This window comes from Carassius gibelio, chromosome A5, assembly GCF_023724105.1.
Source record: "Carassius gibelio isolate Cgi1373 ecotype wild population from Czech Republic chromosome A5, carGib1.2-hapl.c, whole genome shotgun sequence".
Classification (NCBI taxonomy): Eukaryota; Metazoa; Chordata; class Actinopteri; order Cypriniformes; family Cyprinidae; genus Carassius; species Carassius gibelio.
Window position 1 is genome coordinate 30,316,104 of NC_068375.1, and position 17,788 is coordinate 30,333,891.

The window sequence follows — 17,788 nt, forward strand, 5'->3', positions numbered from 1 at the left end:
TTATGAAGCTACGAGAATACTTTATGTACACGAAGAAAACAAAAATAAATGATTTTATTCAACAATTTGTTTCCTCTGAGGTGTCTCTCCGTTTCACCGTAGTGACATTTTGGAGATTATGTGCTAAACACAGGTAGTGTACGCTCTTCTGTGTCAGGCTGTCAGCCACACTGCACTGATGTGTTGTTTTCAAATAAAAGCGTAAAAAATAAAAACACAGTTAAACAGTTTGCATTCAGCTCATAATCTCCAAAATGGTGCAACAGTAATGTGGAGAGACACAGAGGAGAGGAATTGATGAATAAAGTCTTTATTTTTGTTTTCTTCGTGTACATAAAGTATTCTCATAACTTCATAACGTTATGATTAAAACACTGATGACAGATGGACTATTCTGACAATGCTTCTCATACTTTTCTGGACCTTGACAGTGTAATTTACTTGGCAGTCTATGGGACAGTCACAAGCCTCCCGGTTTTTATCCAAAATATCTTAAACTGTGTTCTGAAGATGCACAAAGATTTTATGGGTTTGAAACTACATAGGGATACGTGATTAATGACATTTTTCATTTTGTTGTGGAGTATTCCTTTAAGAGAATACATGAAATAATACTTTATCCATTAGTTTGACACACAAAAGTTTTTAAACAATGAAAAAGCAATGCTGAATTCATAATGAAGATTTTACCACAAAAAAAAAAAAAAAATATTTATTAGTAGTATTTTAGGTACAATATGAGTATAAAACTATAGCAGTGTTTATTTATTTATACATTGCTCTAAAATTGTGTGGAGTAATAGTACATATGTTTTTTACGTATTCTGAATTAAATAGAATGTAAAACCTTCTTCAATGACATTAGCCCTAAAGTGTGAATTAAGTGTTTGAGTTTGAGTGAGTGCCCTATTTAGGTTTCAGGGAGTGACAGGGGAGCACTTCTAAGAGGAGAACAGTTTCTGTGAGATCCAGGCTCCCACTTGGGAATCCTTGGAGTTATTGAGATGGCGACTTGTTGCCTGAGCAACAAGAAAGATGATTTCTGCGATGTTAAGCAGGATGCAGACGCCAGACACCGCAAGCATGAATATAGTGAACACTGTTTTCTCTGTTGGTCGGGACACAAAGCAATCGACTATGTTTGGGCATGGGTACGAGTCACACTTTACAAGCCGGAACATCTTGTATCCTGGGTAAATCATGTAAAACAGATACATAAAGGCAGATTCGAATAACACACGGAACAGTAGGCTGATCATGTATGTCCACCAAAGGGCGCCGGTAATCTTCATCTTTTGATTTTTAATCTGCTCTAAGTCCTTTGGGCTGGTACGGCCAGCTTGGCGATACAACTTTTTGTCGATATGCCGACGATGTGCAATGTGCATGGTAACCAGCAGGGCGGGGGTAGAGACCATGATGAGCTGCAGCGCCCACAGTCGGATGTGAGAGATGGGGAAGAAGTGGTCGTAGCATACACTGTTGCAGCCGGGCTGCTGGGTGTTGCAGGTGAAATGCGCTTTCTCATCACCCCACACGCTCTCCGCCGCCACCACCAGAATCAGGATCCGGAAAATGAAGAGGACAGACAGCCAAATCCGCCCAATGCCGGTGGAATGCCGGTTCACGCCGCTGATCAGGGCGTAAAAAGACGCCCAGTTCATTTTTGGTTCCAGATCTGAAAGACAGAGGAAAAACTCCACTGTTATTTGGAAACACAAACACACACAGAGAGAGAGATAGAGAAGCCACTCTCAACCCATCTGACTGCTTGTTATCTGGAATATTTTAATAATATTTTATACAATACATACACTAATTGGAATCAGAAAGATTATTTAGAATACTTATATTCAGCAAGCACAGGTTAAATTGGTCAAAAGCTACAGTGGAGAATTTTTTTATGAACTTCATATTCATCAAAAAAAAAAAAAAATGCATCAGTTCCACAAAAATTAAGCAGCACAGCTGTTTTAAACACTGATAATAAAAATAAATATTTGTTGATCCCTTAATCATCATATTAGAATGGTGACACTTAAGACTGCAGTAATTGCTGTTGTAAATTCAGCATTACATTAATAAATTGAAATATATTAAAATAGAGACAGTTGTTTGAATTGTAGTAATGTTTCACAATATCTGTTTTTAATCTAATTATGATCAAACAAATGCATCCTTGGTAAACATAAGTGATGTCTTTAAAAATGGAAAAAAATCAACCCCGAATGTTTCATTACATATAGGCCTACGCACACACACAGCACTCAAAATGTTCACCATCACTAAGATTTGCATAAATTAATTTATTACATCAAAGTCTTGATTTAAGCCCTCTCATTACTGTTCAATGACCATGAGATGTCATAATAAACAACACACTGACAACATCGGATTCAATGTACACATTTAGTCGTTGAAACAAAGCACAACACAAAAATATGAAGTTAGAATATGCCTCGACAATGAACTTTTATGTTCTCTGTAGATGTCCTGTACAGGCTGGTACTTCAACAAAGTGATTTAAATGACTGTATTCCTAAAAGTACCTCATTGGCTGAAAACCATAAAAATTCCACTAGAAAAGCAGGTGCAAGGACAAAGAACAACCACATCTACAGCAGAAAACAGCAGCAGATGAGCCAGAAAAAGAAAGTGAGTGAGAGAAAGAGATTTATTCAGTATTCAGCATTACCAGGCTCTGCAGGTGGTGTTAGTGGCATGGGCAAAGCCGGTGTAGAAAGGTTCTGAGACCCGCCATGCTTCACCGGAAGCTGTGTGTATGTTTGTACTTTCTGTCAGATGGAGTGTCTCCAGCTTTACACAATGAAAGCATGGGTTCAGTCACAGAACAAGAGTGTGCACGTTTGTTTGATATGGGTCACCAAGTATCTTCCAGCTTTTACTTTTGCCTTTCTACCCCATAGATTTTAAATGATCACAGGACCATTTGTCTTTTCTTTACTCTTTATGTTTTTTTTTTTGTTGTTGTTGTTCTTTACACAAATTTAAGCACACTCATTATGAAATCAGTTTTATAAGGTTTGAATTAAATATTTTGAAGTTTAGAATTGGACATAACAATAAGAAATGTACCAACAGTTTGGTTTGCAAATATCCTAAATCAATAATATGCAACCATATGGTAATTCATTAAAATGATGATGCATTCATATCATGTTTTTTTTTACATTGTGTCTATCCATTTTTGGTGAAAAAAAAAAAAAAAAAAAAATATATATATATATATATATATATATATATATATATATATATATATATATATATATAAAATGGTAAAATTAAAATATAAAGTCTTCAATAGCTCTGGTAGTTTTTTTTCCCTCTATTGCTAGTAAAGTCTTGACTGGGATGTATTGTTTTAGTGAAATAAATAAATACAGTGATGGATCTCATCATACACTCTCTCTCTCTCTCTCTCTCTCTCTCTCTCTCTCTCTCTCTCTCTCTCTCTCTCTCTCTCTCTCTCTATATATATATATATATATATTTTTTTTTTTTTTTTTTTTTTTTTTTTTTTGCAGCAGTGCCATAAAAACATTTTTTTCTTAATAATAATAATAATAATAATACAATAATACATATATATATATATATATATATATATATATATATATATATATATATATATATATATATATATATATATATATATATAATTTTTGGACTATGAAGAACATTTTATGCAATGGAAAGGCTCCATAAGTGTTAAAGGCTCTTATCTTCATGGAACCATCAATGTCAATAAGGAAACTTTATTTTTAGCAGTGTAGAAATAAACTAAATCCTAAACATACATATACATCAGAAATCCACTAAAGTGCCTCAAGACCAGAGAACATTTTCTGCAGAACATTTTCACTTCAAACTGATTTTTAGTTCACCTATTTAGATGGGTGTTTCACTGCTGGCTTGACTGATTTGGTAGCTTGTTGATTAATGATTTGCTGGATAGAACACGGTTGGTAGTTGATTATGACAGAGTTTAACTGGAAGGTTTAGTACTATGTTGGATATGGTTGGTATTTGGCTGATGTTTACCTGCGGTTGGTGAGGTCCCTGAGCAGAAGAAGAGGTTGAAGTTGCACAGGAAAGGGTTGATGTTTCTGTAGAGCAGATCATGGCGCTGTACTGGAGCTTTGCATTGCTAATCACCCGTGTCATGCTGTTACTCACCCCACAACAATCATCTCCACACAAAAGATGCTTGTGCTGCCAGTCCTTAACCATTCAGATAAGATCCAAGACACCCACCCACCAGCAGACACTGTGACGCAAATCATGTACAATGATTTACACATGAACATACACCAGCTCACATACACAACCTTGTACATAGCTTTGCTTTTGCACACATTCATAGCCATGTACAAACATGGAAGTTTAAACACACACACTGTACATTAAAACAATCTCTGTATGCACAAATTTGTATAGCTTACAACAAAACTGTTTTTAGATAAATGTATTATATTAAAAGCACTGAAGTTCCATAACAGCAGCTTCAAAAGAAATGATCATTATTGTCCAAATGGTCCGTATTAACCATGGACATTTTTTTTAAATTAATTGCTCTTTCCTTTTGAGGTGTTAAATGGCACATACAAGAATGTAGATTGCTTAGATTTATTTTAATCTGAGGTTTTATAATGAACTTCAGCTGACTAGAAACTTATTACTGGAAATGAAAATAATAACCACTTTAAAACTTTACATGTCAAAAAATTATAATTGTCTCTGTCTATCTTTACTCCATTTTGTACTTTATTTGCTGTTGTCTTATCCCGAATGTTAGCCTACCGTCTTGTCCTTCTTTATTTTTCATAGTAGTTACTAAATCTATTAAAAGTGAATTCTGTCAGTGTTATATCTATCAGCTAACACATACATTTTTCTTTATAATTTTGAACCAGCCTGTATTAATATCAAGCTTTTAAAATTCATATTAAATCAAAATAAAAGGCATTTCATTCATACATTTTTATTAACCGTAATCTCAACATCCTTTAATATTAAAAGCCATTGTTCAGTCCCTTTATAAACCAAAAAGTTTGTTTTATTTAACAAACCTTTTCGTGAAAAAAATATGTAAGCTAATAAATAAAGTTTTCTAATACAGAAGACATTCGTTTAACTTTGATTGTTGTTGTTGTTTATAGGCTAATATAGATATATTTACTTTGTGTTCCTTCTGGTGTTCGTTTCTCATATATTGTTTCGCCACAAACGCCCAAAGCGCGAGCGCGAGCGCGCACGATCAACCAGCCCCACCTAGAGGAATTCTGGGAAGACATGGCAGCTTCCGCTGTTTGTGTTCACTCAGTTTCCGCATAGAACAGTCACTAAATTAACAGAGTTAAGTTCATTTCACAACTTTATCAGTGGCGCGGTTTGGTCCTCTTCGGGATGGAGGAAAGCGGCAGTGTGGACAGTGTGGAGTCGCTGTGCAGGTACCAAAAGAAATCACAAACACACTCTCTCACACATATACATCACCGAATGAATGTTTACAATACTTAATTTCGCAAACGGGAGGAGTGCAGAATATATGTGTGTAATATATTATTTCTATATATTATAAGGATAGTCATTATTTACTCAACATTATTTTGTTCCAAATCAGTATGACTGACTTTCTTTCATTATTGTGTAGTAACGTTACATTAAAGAAGATTAATTTTTATTGTATAGAAAAGCAGATGTAATGTGAGTGAATGATGGTTGTGGTTTCGAGTCTCTAACATTTTGTACTGTATGTTCCATGGATGAAATCAAATTTGGAGCAACATGGGGATCAGTAATTGATGACAGAATGTTCATTTCTGAGAAAACTGTTCCTTTAATCCGTAAAGCTCACAGGTGTGCTTTAATCCGTCTTCATCCTCTAATATCCTTTTAGCTCTACCACAACGCGCTCAGACCGCTCAAATGGCACCAGAGTTTCAGACACAGAGCTGCGGGTCAGTCAGGACCAAAGTCCAACCCAGTGTTTCTTATTCTGTTCTTAAAACTGTTGTATGTTCTAAACTGTTTTATAACTAAACCTCATTCATTTTTTTCTTCCTTACAGAGTAAAGGAAGGGCAATTCAAAAGGTATTTCAGTGTACATGTGAGTGTAAAACTTGGATTAAGTCTCAGTTCTCATGATCTCATGTTCTTCTGCGTGCAGGTCTACAAAGACCCCAGTAAAGCCGAACTTACTCTTCTACCAGAGGAAGTGATTCAGGATTCCGGTATTTGTGGTATTATATTATATTGATGGCTGTACATCATTCTGATGGTTTAAATGTATGTGCTTATTGTGTGTGTCCACAGCTAAAGACGTGACTTATATATGTCCATTCATTGGGCCTGTTAGAGGATCTCTGTCTGTCACTAACTATAGACTTTTCTTCAGGTGCACTGACAGGGTAAGAGCCATGTGCTCATGCTGTTTCTGTATGAATGTTGGAGAGAATTTCTAAACTAAAGACTTTAAATCACCATAGGAGCCAGTGTTTCGACTAGATCTACCTCTTGGAGTTTTGAGCAGAGTAGAGAAGATCGGAGCAGCAACTAGCAGAGGAGATGTCTCATACGGCCTTGCCTGCAAGGTTTTAAGTTATTTATTTATTTATTTATTTAAATAAATAAAAAAGGTGGTTAATGTGAAGACAACTCTATATTACTAAAACTATACTAAAACTAATAAAAATGACAAAAGCACATAAAAAAGCACAGACTTTATTTAAATTTACATTCTTTATTAATCCTTCACAGGACATTAGGTTTGTTACAATAGCAGCAGGCATGTCACACAGACAGCAACGATCTATCTATATCTGTGTCTACATTCCTAAAATCAAACTAAAGATATTAACAAAACCAACTATTCACAAAACTGACCTTTTCCACTCGATCCTGTGTGATGACGATGTTGGAGCTTGCCTTTTAATCAGTTAATTTATTCTATTCCTGTCTGATGTATGTGCTCCCACTTTCCAGCACACATGAAAAGAAAAGAGCACTTGCCACAACAGTCTTACAGAAGGTGCACAGCAGTGATTGACAAATGTTAAAAGATCACAGCCTTCTTAAAAAGTACAGCCTGCTTTGACCTTTTTTCATATACAGGAACGATGTGGCTGGACTAGTTTGTTAACCAACTGTACTCCAATATACTTATAGTTGCAAAGATCCACATCTGTTCCCAGAATGGAAACTTGATCGGGTTTGGGCCCCGTCCTCCTAAAGTCAATGACTATTTCTTTGGTCTTAGAGATGTTAAGTCTTTGGTGATTATTATTACACCAGGCTTCATAGTCCCTAATTGTACTCCTGTATTCCTCCTCACAACCATCCCTGATGTATATATATATATATGTTGTTATTGTAGTATTTTTATTTTACTATAATTTTCATACTTTCACTTTTCATTTTATAGTTTAAGTTGTAGTAATTTGGCTATGTGCTTTTATCATTTTATGTATGTGAACATCTGGCAAATATGAAAATACATTGCTAAAAATAAAAGTTTTGTGGTGGGGCCGTTGAAGATGTGGGCAGGACATAAAATTAAGCAGCAGAGTAAACCCTTAAAGTTAATTTTATTTTTATTTTTTGAAAATTTGCTCAATGTCTTGTAGGATATGCGGAATCTACGTTTTGTGCACAAGGAACCAGAAGACTCACTAAAGAAATCAGTGTTTGAGTTTCTGATGAAGTTTGCTTTTCCGGTGTCAAACAACATGGTGAGAAACATAAATAGACAGAGAGTATATATTAACACAGCATGAAATATATTTTACATATCTAATTTAACTGATTTAGCCTCAGCCTAAAATTAATTAGTATCACTCTCTATGTCTCCTCCTCTTCTCTTTGTCTAGTCTCTCTTTGCATTTGAGTATAAGCAAGTGTTTCCTGAGAATGGATGGAGGGTGTATGATCCCCTGGCTGAATACAAGAGACAGGTACAGTGTGTGTTTATTCATTTGTTTGTCTTTGAGTTACAAGGTGATAATTAACAGTCATCTGATATTTATTGAAAAAATAAATTATTTTAGGGTAATCAGGACTCTAAGCACAGGTAGTTTTTATCAACCCTAAAGGTTTTTTTTGTTGCAATTTTATTATTCAACATTTCATTATTAATGTTTCATTTTATTACCTGGTATTTATGTAGTTATAAATGTATCATTAAAAAATAATATTACAGATATAGTTTGTCCAGGATAACAATCATTTAAACAGTTTAGCACCATTAAAAAATAAAAAATAATATATATATATATATATATATATATATATATATATATATATATATATATATATATATATATATATATATATATATATATATATATATATATATATTTATTTATTTATTTAAATGCAGAATGCTGTTTAGCTGCTAAGAATCGAGTATCTGAGTCATGTTTTAAATACAAATGTGTGTGTGTGTGTGTGTGTGTGTGTGTAGGGTCTTCCAAATGAGAGCTGGAGGATCTCTAAAGTAAATGATCACTATGAGCTATGTGATTCATACCCAGCAGCTCTAGTTGTCCCAGTAACCATTACTGATGATGAACTGCGACGTGTCTCCAGCTTTAGGGCCAAAGGACGCATTCCGGTCAGTGTCATGACACATTACTTAAAAGTCACACGTCAGTCTGTATGTGCACAGTTATTCGTCCTCGGGCCTCCCCACTGAAGCTATTGGCTTGACCCGGTTTAGGTGCTATCATGGATTCACCCAGAGAGCCAGGCCACAGTGGTTCGTGCCAGTCAACCGATGGTGGGCCAGAACGGTCGCCGCTGCAAAGAAGATGAAAAGCTCCTTCAGGCCATTATGGATGCAAATGCACAATCACACAAAATGTTCATATTCGATGCCAGACCAAGTGTGAATGCTGCAGCTAACAAGGTGAACATTCACTTTTTTTGTCAAGTGTCTGTTTTAAATGAAAGTGAAACTTTGAAAGCCTGTGTCCATGTGTATTTTAGATGAAAGGGGGTGGATTTGAGAGTGAAGATGCTTATCAGAATGCTGAACTGGTTTTTCTGGATATCCACAACATTCATGTAATGCGTGAGTCTCTACGGAAACTAAAGGAGGTTGTCTATCCCACCATTGAGGACTCTCATTGGCTTTCCAATCTCGAGTCCACCCACTGGTTGGAGCACATTAAGGTGAGATGAGATTGATCATGTGAATCGCCTTTCTCAAGTGTTAAGAAACATGAGGATGATGAAGTTGGCACTGATTGTGTGTTATGTGTGTGTGTTAGCTGATTCTGGCAGGAGCTTTAAGGATAGCTGATAAGGTGGAGTCTGGGAAAACCTCAGTGGTGGTTCATTGCAGTGACGGCTGGGACAGAACTCCTCAGCTGACCTCACTGGCCCTGATAATGCTGGACTCTCACTACAGAACCATACGAGGGTTTCAGATACTAATGGAAAAAGAGTGGCTAAGCTTCGGTCACCGCTTCCAACAGGTCAGTCATCCAGTTGTAGTCTATGTGATACAGCAACAAGCAAGACCATAAGGGGATAAAAAGGTTTGCTGTATCCCAAATTTCTTATTTGTTAACTTTCACTATTCCCTATAAGTGCACTGTCTCTACTCTGGGCACATACCATTATATTGATAGATTAGGCCCAGTTCTATTGGGTGCTAGAGGGTGCTAAGCACCCTCAAATGAAATCAATAGCACCCTCAATAATGGTGTAATAATGGCATTTCATTGCAGATTTGGCAAACTATCCAGTGGTTTATGGTTTGCGCTCTGGAGATCGGTTTCTATTTCAACATCTTTTGGAGCATTGAGCAATGTAGCCAATCACAGACATATCTGTTGATTTCTGGAATCCAACAGCCAATCAGAGGCGTTTAAGTTAGAATCCACTCACCGCTCAATTCGGAGCAGCTCAGCCCAAATGATCTCATAACAAAGTGTAGACTTTATGTAAATAAGAGATTCATTATGCTATGTAACTATTATGTAACTTTGTTATAAAAAGATGTTTTAAATAAATGCTGTTCTCTTTTTAACATAATATACATCATTCTATATTCATCATAAATGATTATTTTTGTGAATATAGAGAGTGGGTCATGGCGATAAGAATCACACAGATGCAGATCGCTCTCCGATCTTCCTGCAGTTCATTGACTGCGTCTGGCAGATGACAAGACAGGTGAGGGCAAAACACCCCACACTTATCAGAGCAACACCTGCCTGTGTCTTCGGTGTATTTTTTATGTCTGTGTCTGTATAAGAGATAAATGTTTGTCTTTTTACAGTTTCCTGCAGCTTTCGAATTCAATGAGTATTTCCTCATAACAATACTCGATCACCTCTACAGCTGCCTTTTTGGCACATTTCTGTGTAACAGTGAGCAGCAAAGACTCAAAGAGGTAAGAGAGAGAATGGCCTTGGGCATACATTTGTGTACACTTTGTATGCATCTCATTTGCACAGTAAGTTTGAAAATTAAAGTTAGAAAATTAGCTTTTAATGGATCAGAATGGAATTTGGCAGATGCTTTTGTCTTAAGCAACTTATAGTAAACAATCCTATGTCATTATGTTAAATTATAAATGAGAGTGAGATTTGTGTTTAAATATAAGATGAGTGTGTGTAGGTCTAAGGGACTATCTGTTTTTGTGTTTAGGAAGTCCCAAAGCAAACTGTGTCTTTATGGTCATTTGTGAACAGTCAGCTTGAGGAGTTTGTGAATCCGCTGTACGTACACTTCCCCTCCCATGTGCTCTTCCCCACCGTCGGTATACGACACCTCCAGCTCTGGGTCACCTACTACATACGCTGGAATCCTCGCATGGTACCACAGGTACGCTCCAGGTTTTAATGGATGTGTAGATGCTGAAATTGTCTGGTTTATTATCTGACTTTGCTAGCTGAAGTTTGCTCATATTAGTCTGAAAATTAAGACATTTTAATTGGGCTTTTCACACTGCACTTAAACCCCAGGTTATCGTCGTTCCACTCCCTGCGGGTAAAGTTTTGTTTCACATTAGTAATTTAGAAGCGGGGTTAGCACCGCTTTTACCGAAAGTTGTGAATCCCTGCTTGAACATTCATGGAAACACAGTTGTATAAACAGTTTTCAGAGTTTGAGAGGGAAAATGTTGAATGGTGATGGAAAACATGAACTGGAAAGAAGAAGAGACACTTAAGTCCATTCAGGAAAAACTACAGTATTTAACTGCATTTGTCCAAGCAATGCCGTTGACATTGGGTTTAGGAATGTACAGTGTCAATTGATGAATACCCAGGATTAATGGTTAACCCAATGAAAAATATGAGCAATGTAAAACTCGAATCAAAGTAACCCAGAATTAGGTTTACCTACAGTTTAGAATGACACCGGTTCAACTATTTTAAATGTGAAAAGCCCTGTTCTGTACTAAAGGTGTGCTACTACAAAAAGTATCTATTGGTTTGATTTACAGGACTATATCTGTCCATCTTTAAACCATATTTTTTTGTGTGAATAAATATGCATAATTAGTGATGTTATTATATTATCCATCAACTAAACATCTTACATTTTATTTAGCATTTTAAGAACTTGTGTTTTAAAATGGGTCGTGCTGTCTATGTGTGGTTTGAAAGTCTCAGTTTGATGAACAATGTATTTTAGGAACCTGTCCATCAGCGATACAAAGAGTTGCTAGCAAAACGGGCAGAGCTTCAGAAGAGGGTGGAGGAGCTGCAGCGCGAGGCGGCCAATCGTACGGCTTCGTCATCCTCTGAGAGGGCAGGGTCTCCTACACGCTCCATCACACCTGTGCAAACCTTCGTATAAATGCTTGACAACTTTAAGGAATGCTGATCCCCACACACACCACATGAGCGTGTCAAATGGTTCTCCTGTTACTTGCAGTGATGCACAACTGATGTAAATTCCCACACTAACATTCACCTCGCTGCTACTAGCTGGCTGGATGGAAGGAAGAAGCTTTTAATCTCTTAATCTGCTCGATACTGGTATTATATTAATACATTTATTAAGACTATTGAAGCATTAATGCATATTAGAAAAACACATTAGGGTCTGTTCTGTATGAGCTGTAAGTAATAGAACCCTCTGACTGAGCATCACATGACCAAAGTATTGCGATGTCCCTGGGATTCTGCCTGAATCATCTTGATGCAGAGGGAAGTTGAGGCCAGTTTTTTCAGCTTCAGGGTTTTGCGTACAGACTTCTCTTTACTTGAAATTCCAAACTTTCTTGCACTTGTTTAAAATGACACTATGTAATCATGTTATAGAATATGCTCTATAATCTAAGTTTTGCTTCTACATTAACACTGTTGACAAATAAAGTCTTGACACTAATTCAGTTAGGATTCGTCCACAGCAATAAAACATCTGCAGTAACTGGACCTAGACAATAGTGTTTTGTTCACGTGTGGATGTTTTCATGTAGTTTGTGTAGTTGTACAGTCTTGAGTATAGCAGGATACAACGTGTAATTGAATACTGGAAAGATTAAATGCATGTAACGCATCACAGAAGCTGAGCTACAATCCTTTATCTTTTAATCTATAGTGACTGAGAAAACATCTCGATTACCCCAAACAGTTGTTTATTTACACATCACATTCAGTTACATTTTTGAAATGGCTCAAAATATTCGCGAACAAGTGCTTGATATAAAAACCATAAAAGAACATAAATACAAGACTATTTACAGTATTTATGTTGGTTTTAATTCCCCTCTGTAGCTGTGAGCTAGCAGCCCTCCTCTGAACTTCACCACTTGCCCCTTTTGCTCCAGTCTTTAGGAGTGAAATGCAAGCATTTGGGATCAATGCGGAGGTGGCGTTTCTGCATGGCACGCTCGTGACCTTCCACTATGTCCTCAGACAAGGTGAGGATATATTGACCCTGCAATGGAGAAGAGCAAAACCAATCTGAATTAACAAAGAACATGACTAATGTTGTCTGACTTTCAATCCCAAAATAATTCAGTTTGAGAGTTTAAATTAAGACAATGCATTCTTTCACTGTAAGTTTTTTTTTTTTACCTTATAATAATTGATGAGGTTGAGGTATTGAAGAGTTGATATCACATCCTCTTTCTTGACACTTGTGATCTCGCTAATTTCACTAAAAATAACAAAGGCAAGAACACAGCTAGAAAACTGTGCCTACAAGGTATTTCTTTAGTACAATACGAACAGTGGGCACATACTTGATGGTGATCTGTGGCCGCTCTCCATTCTCTGATTTGAGGTCCATGAGTATCTCCAGAATGGTCTGGGACCAGTATGAACGGTAGGAGAGCAGGCCCAAATCAGACAGAGGTTTCTCTGGGGTGCCTGTCTTTCCTTCCACCTTTGACAGCTCATAACCTTGGAGACCAGATGAGACGTGAAACAAGGCCCACAACATTAGTGCTTATTAAAATTACATAGTGGCATAAATTATTGACTGCAAATAACTAGTCCTGAGAACTGTAAATTACTCACTGAACTCAATTAGTAGTTTGCCATAGCCTCTTCTCTGATAAGGTGGTAAGGTCAGTATACAGGCCACATTATAGTCTTCTGTTGATTCTTTCTCCTTTAATGAAAGAGAAAAAAATACATTTAATATAGTGGCCTCAAAGACTATTAGGACATTTAATATTAGAGAATATCAAATCAAGAGACGTTCATTTTTAAGGAAATATAGTACACACAAATGATTTAAGGATTAAAAAGCATAAAACAACAGATGCCAGCAGATAAAGAATATACCTTTGAGAAGTAGCCAACTATATGGAAACCCTTAGAGTCATACTCCGTCATAACATAGAAGAGGAAAGGGTCTGTGTCGTAGTACAGGGTCTTATGGTCCAGAAAGCATTTGGCCAATAAACACAAATTTTGGGAATATGCCTGTACAGTGAAAGAGCATCAAATATTTAAAAGACCATCAAGAGACCACAAAGACAAAACTAAATAATGTGTCCGAACAGCAACACTGAAATCTTCTTTATTAAGTTTAGCCACTTGAGTTATTTGTGTCAAATCACTTTTCCAAACTCTAATTTTGTCATCTGCCTCTTATTACACACCTTGTTTTTTCTTCCATCTATTTCAAAAAAGGAGATTGTTCCTTTCCGGTAGATCTCATTTCCTGGTGGATGCCGAAGGTTGCATTTCGTCTTTAAAAGTTACAGAAGGATTAATAATTGTATTAAATGTAATACCAATCATACACAAAGTATGTGTAACTACAACATGTATTTAAGGATGTAGTCACATTTACCATTGTGAAATTTCAATAGGAATCCGTGCAATCAAGAGTTCTGCATGAGGGTGAAAATGTTCCCCAAGCAGATTTTGTTGGTCTTCAAGTTGGTCATAGAAATTCGCTGTGTTGACCAACAGAAAGCTGCTTGGTTTAAATGTGACTTCAGTGTGTGATGCGCCTCATGCATAGCTTCACTACTGACAACGCCTGGGAAATTTTGCTTATGTGACCACACCTTAAGCCTAAAGTCTTCAAACTAGTCTTACCAAGTGTCTTTGAAGACATTTGAGGCTCTTGAGGTATTTGAGACAGAATTCACAGAGGTAGAGAATGAGCAGAGAGGTGAGCTCCTGTGGGTATGGAGAGAAGTACCAAGGCTTCAGTCTGTGCCGGCCCAGCTCAATACAGTCTATGTTCTTCATCCGCGTAACAATGTCATCATGACTGCGGTCTGACACCAAACTACCAGTCATGCGCGGGGCAGATGGGATTCCATCTGAACTGTCCTGAGAGTCCTGAGATAAGAGAGTAAAGTCAGCAAGAATAATATGAAACATCAAAACATGAGAATGTCCTTCATATTTAAAACATGTTTGTGAGTTTCCTGTAAAAGGTTTTTTTTTTTAATGGCAGGTTTACCTGATTTCTTTCCCAAAATATATATGTATTCAGTGCAATGGACTCTATCATTTCATTTACTGAATCCTATCTAGAACCTGATTCTTTAACAGCCATAAACCTCCATTCTGACAAGACACTCAAAGCAAAAGCAAAAGCAATGGGAAATAAAGGAGCCGGACCTCTCCTGGCAGCAAATAGATGGTGGAGCAGCGAGGGCTGTTATTCTGGAACATCTTTACCATCTAGAAAAACACAAGGGGTTGCAAAGCTTTGGGAAATTTGAATGGAGGAAGGTAAATCATAGTTGAGCAGAAAACATCTTTTTTTTTTTTTTTTTTTTTTTTGCTGGTCATTTGGTTTCAGTTGGAACGCAGTTCTCACTCTGCTCTCAATAGTAGTCAGTTGGTTATTGATATAACAGTTTGCATAGCACAGAACTTGTATAACACAATATTTCACCTATATAACTATAGTACTTTACTTAATAGTATAGCAAAATACCTTCATGGGATAAAAAGAATAGAAGTGCCCTAAAAAGCCACAATCCTAATTTTAACAGATGCTGAACATCGTACATGAACATTGTCATGATAAATTCATGACATGTTGATTTTGAGAATGAGACTTTTTATCTGCAGGACATACCTCGTCTGTCCCTCCACAACTTTTTCTTTTTCTCCCAGGCTGAGGAGGAATAAGATGACGCTGGATGGAGGTTGTGCCATTCTTCCAGGAGGAAGAGGAAGAAGCAAACCAAATAAAGAAAGGTTTGATTTTTTTTTAAATATTACATTAATACTATATAATATATACATAACAATTAAGAATATATATATATATAAATATAAGAGACAAACTATTCTTGAATAGTTGAACAGTCATTTCTTACTGTAGTGAGAGAGGTGAGTGGTTCATGCTCATCTCTGGATTTAATGCTGAAAGAGGAATCTCTCATTGCTGGATAGACAGAGGCCTGACTGGCCTCTGTAGAACTAGGAAGTGAAGGCACTGGAGTCGCTGCGGTCACTTGTGTTGCCAAAGAGACCGACTCTGCTTTCCTTTTCTGTAAGATCAAATGGAAACAGGACAGCTAGTTTTACTCTGCATTAAAAGTGAAGCAATGTTCTGCATTGACTGCAAAACTGAGTAAAAAACTGTGGTCTGGCTGTATTAGGAGATTTTACATACAGTTTGCAAAATGAATAGAATCGCTTTAGGAGTAACAAAACATCTTTTTGTGTTCCCTGTGCAATAAATACTACAAATATATCTAGTATTTTAGATATTATTTTAGTATATTATAACTTGGCATCTTTCAAAGATTTAATCTTATGTAATTCCTTTTACAATGCTATAATTATTTTGCAATAAATATCTTTAATATAACATATCTTTTAATATAACATAAAAGATTCTAAATGCAATCTGCAGTTTAAATCAAGATGAAGCAAAAACTGCATCCCTCACACCGTTTAAAAAGTGTATCATGAGCTTATTCAACTTAGTCTATAATTCAGCCCATTCATCATAAACTCTTGCTGTGCACATTGATTGGCAAAAAAGAATGGGCAGGGATCGTCTGTACCGGTTTGGGAAGGGTTTTGCCTCTTGAAGTTGCTGAAGCAGTCTGAACATGATGCAAATTTGAAAACAGCTGCATATGATATACTGTATATCTCTGCCAGGGAAGTGGGGGAGTGCTGTTTCTGTGTCTAGAGTCACAGGGTGAAGAGTGGATCCTCTTACCACGTCTCTCTCTGGAGAGCTCGGCCGAGACCCAGGCAGGCCATCCTTCATGGGAGTCTTTGCCTCCTTCTTGGGAAATTGGAGTTTCTTAATATCCAGCCGGTCTGGAGTAACCCACTCATCCAGGCGTTTATTGACTTTCAACAAACAAAACATTTTGTAAAGTTTTTTTTTTTTTCTTTGAGATTAAAGGCTCAATAAAGAAAATCATGTAACTAGGTAAGCGACCAAAATATTTACCAAAGACCAAAGCGAATGATTAATACTCACAGTCAATATAGTGGACATAGTAAAGCTTTTTCCCTTGGATGTCTTTGACACTGAGAATTTCAGCCAAAGCTATGAAATGACAAAATTATGAATCACTTTTGGTGAAGCAAAAAGTTACATCCTTAATATCTACTTATAGATACATAGATATATAAATCGAGATATTTATAGATAGATAGATATATGTATAAATAGATATATATTTTTGTACTGCTATTCACATGTAGCTACTTTTGTACACATAAGCGCTGCGCAAGGCGGAGAAGCAGCTTAGTGTTATGTGTACATTCTTATACTTACGCCATTCGTCTTCATTTACTTGATTTTTTCGCAGCACGGGAAGTCGACAGCCCTCTGTGATCTCCACCTATGAGGACATAACGCGATTACGAACGACATCGAACAGCAAAAACAGAACAAATGTCATTTAAATAGATACTTAGACTACATAAGAACTAACTGTCTGTTTACTTACCGAGTGATCCGCCATCTTTTTTCCTTTTTTTTTTTTATCAGGCGCACACAAAAGTGCGTTGCAGAACACGAGTCGCGTTGATTTTGCGTGAAGTGACGCGCTAACTTAGATATTATTAATAAAAGTTATTTTAGCATTATGGCTATCTTTTTATTATTATTATTTTTGTAGTAATAAAGTAATTCACATAGTAATTTAAATATTTGTGTGTCGATTTACATGTAGGACAGTGTAGAAAAAGTGTAAGGAGCAAATACAAAATACAGTGAGGCTAACTGCGATGAAATGTGGTGATAAATTGAATTAGACATTTAGATGAAATATTTATTAAAACGAATAGTTCTTATATGTTTCGCTGTGGCATTTGGTGTCCAATGTGAATGATTGAAATGTAAAATTAATAA

At 36.4% G+C, this 17,788-nt stretch overlaps 3 protein-coding genes across 6 annotated transcripts; 1 reads left to right on the plus strand and 2 right to left on the minus strand.

Moving 5' to 3' along the window:
* Positions 1-294: 294 nt before the first annotated feature.
* Positions 295-4,283, minus strand: LOC128011766 (gap junction beta-1 protein-like). Its single transcript, XM_052594475.1, has 3 exons — positions 4,198-4,283; positions 4,063-4,127; positions 295-1,678 (listed from the first exon to the last, which is right to left on the minus strand). The coding sequence occupies exons 1-3, from the start codon at positions 4,209-4,211 to the stop codon at positions 942-944; spliced, it is 816 nt and encodes a 271-aa protein (XP_052450435.1). The 5' UTR covers positions 4,212-4,283; the 3' UTR covers positions 295-941.
* Positions 4,284-5,261: 978 nt separating this feature from the next.
* LOC128011596 (myotubularin-related protein 2) lies at positions 5,262-12,414 on the plus strand. The gene is made up of 16 exons (XM_052594197.1): positions 5,262-5,471; positions 5,921-5,981; positions 6,092-6,115; positions 6,192-6,255; positions 6,338-6,432; positions 6,511-6,615; positions 7,648-7,752; positions 7,891-7,974; positions 8,484-8,633; positions 8,739-8,927; positions 9,008-9,193; positions 9,292-9,498; positions 10,109-10,201; positions 10,308-10,421; positions 10,679-10,855; positions 11,669-12,414. The coding sequence occupies exons 1-16, from the start codon at positions 5,428-5,430 to the stop codon at positions 11,831-11,833; spliced, it is 1,863 nt and encodes a 620-aa protein (XP_052450157.1). The 5' UTR covers positions 5,262-5,427; the 3' UTR covers positions 11,834-12,414.
* Positions 12,415-12,600: 186 nt separating this feature from the next.
* Positions 12,601-17,479, minus strand: LOC128011604 (histone acetyltransferase KAT5). Of its 4 annotated transcripts, none has more exons than XM_052594210.1 (14): positions 17,385-17,479; positions 17,210-17,276; positions 16,910-16,978; positions 16,640-16,776; positions 15,783-15,968; positions 15,539-15,619; positions 15,073-15,135; positions 14,539-14,787; positions 14,094-14,183; positions 13,774-13,914; positions 13,504-13,597; positions 13,227-13,386; positions 13,060-13,141; positions 12,601-12,919 (listed from the first exon to the last, which is right to left on the minus strand). In XM_052594210.1, the coding sequence occupies exons 1-14, from the start codon at positions 17,397-17,399 to the stop codon at positions 12,785-12,787; spliced, it is 1,569 nt and encodes a 522-aa protein (XP_052450170.1). In that variant the 5' UTR covers positions 17,400-17,479; the 3' UTR covers positions 12,601-12,784. The 4 variants fall into 4 exon arrangements, with proteins under 4 accessions (XP_052450170.1, XP_052450180.1, XP_052450198.1 ...); XM_052594220.1 differs by having other exon boundaries at positions 15,783-15,956; positions 17,385-17,478; XM_052594238.1 differs by lacking the exon at positions 15,073-15,135 and having other exon boundaries at positions 15,783-15,956.
* Between the last annotated feature and the right edge of the window lie 309 nt (positions 17,480-17,788).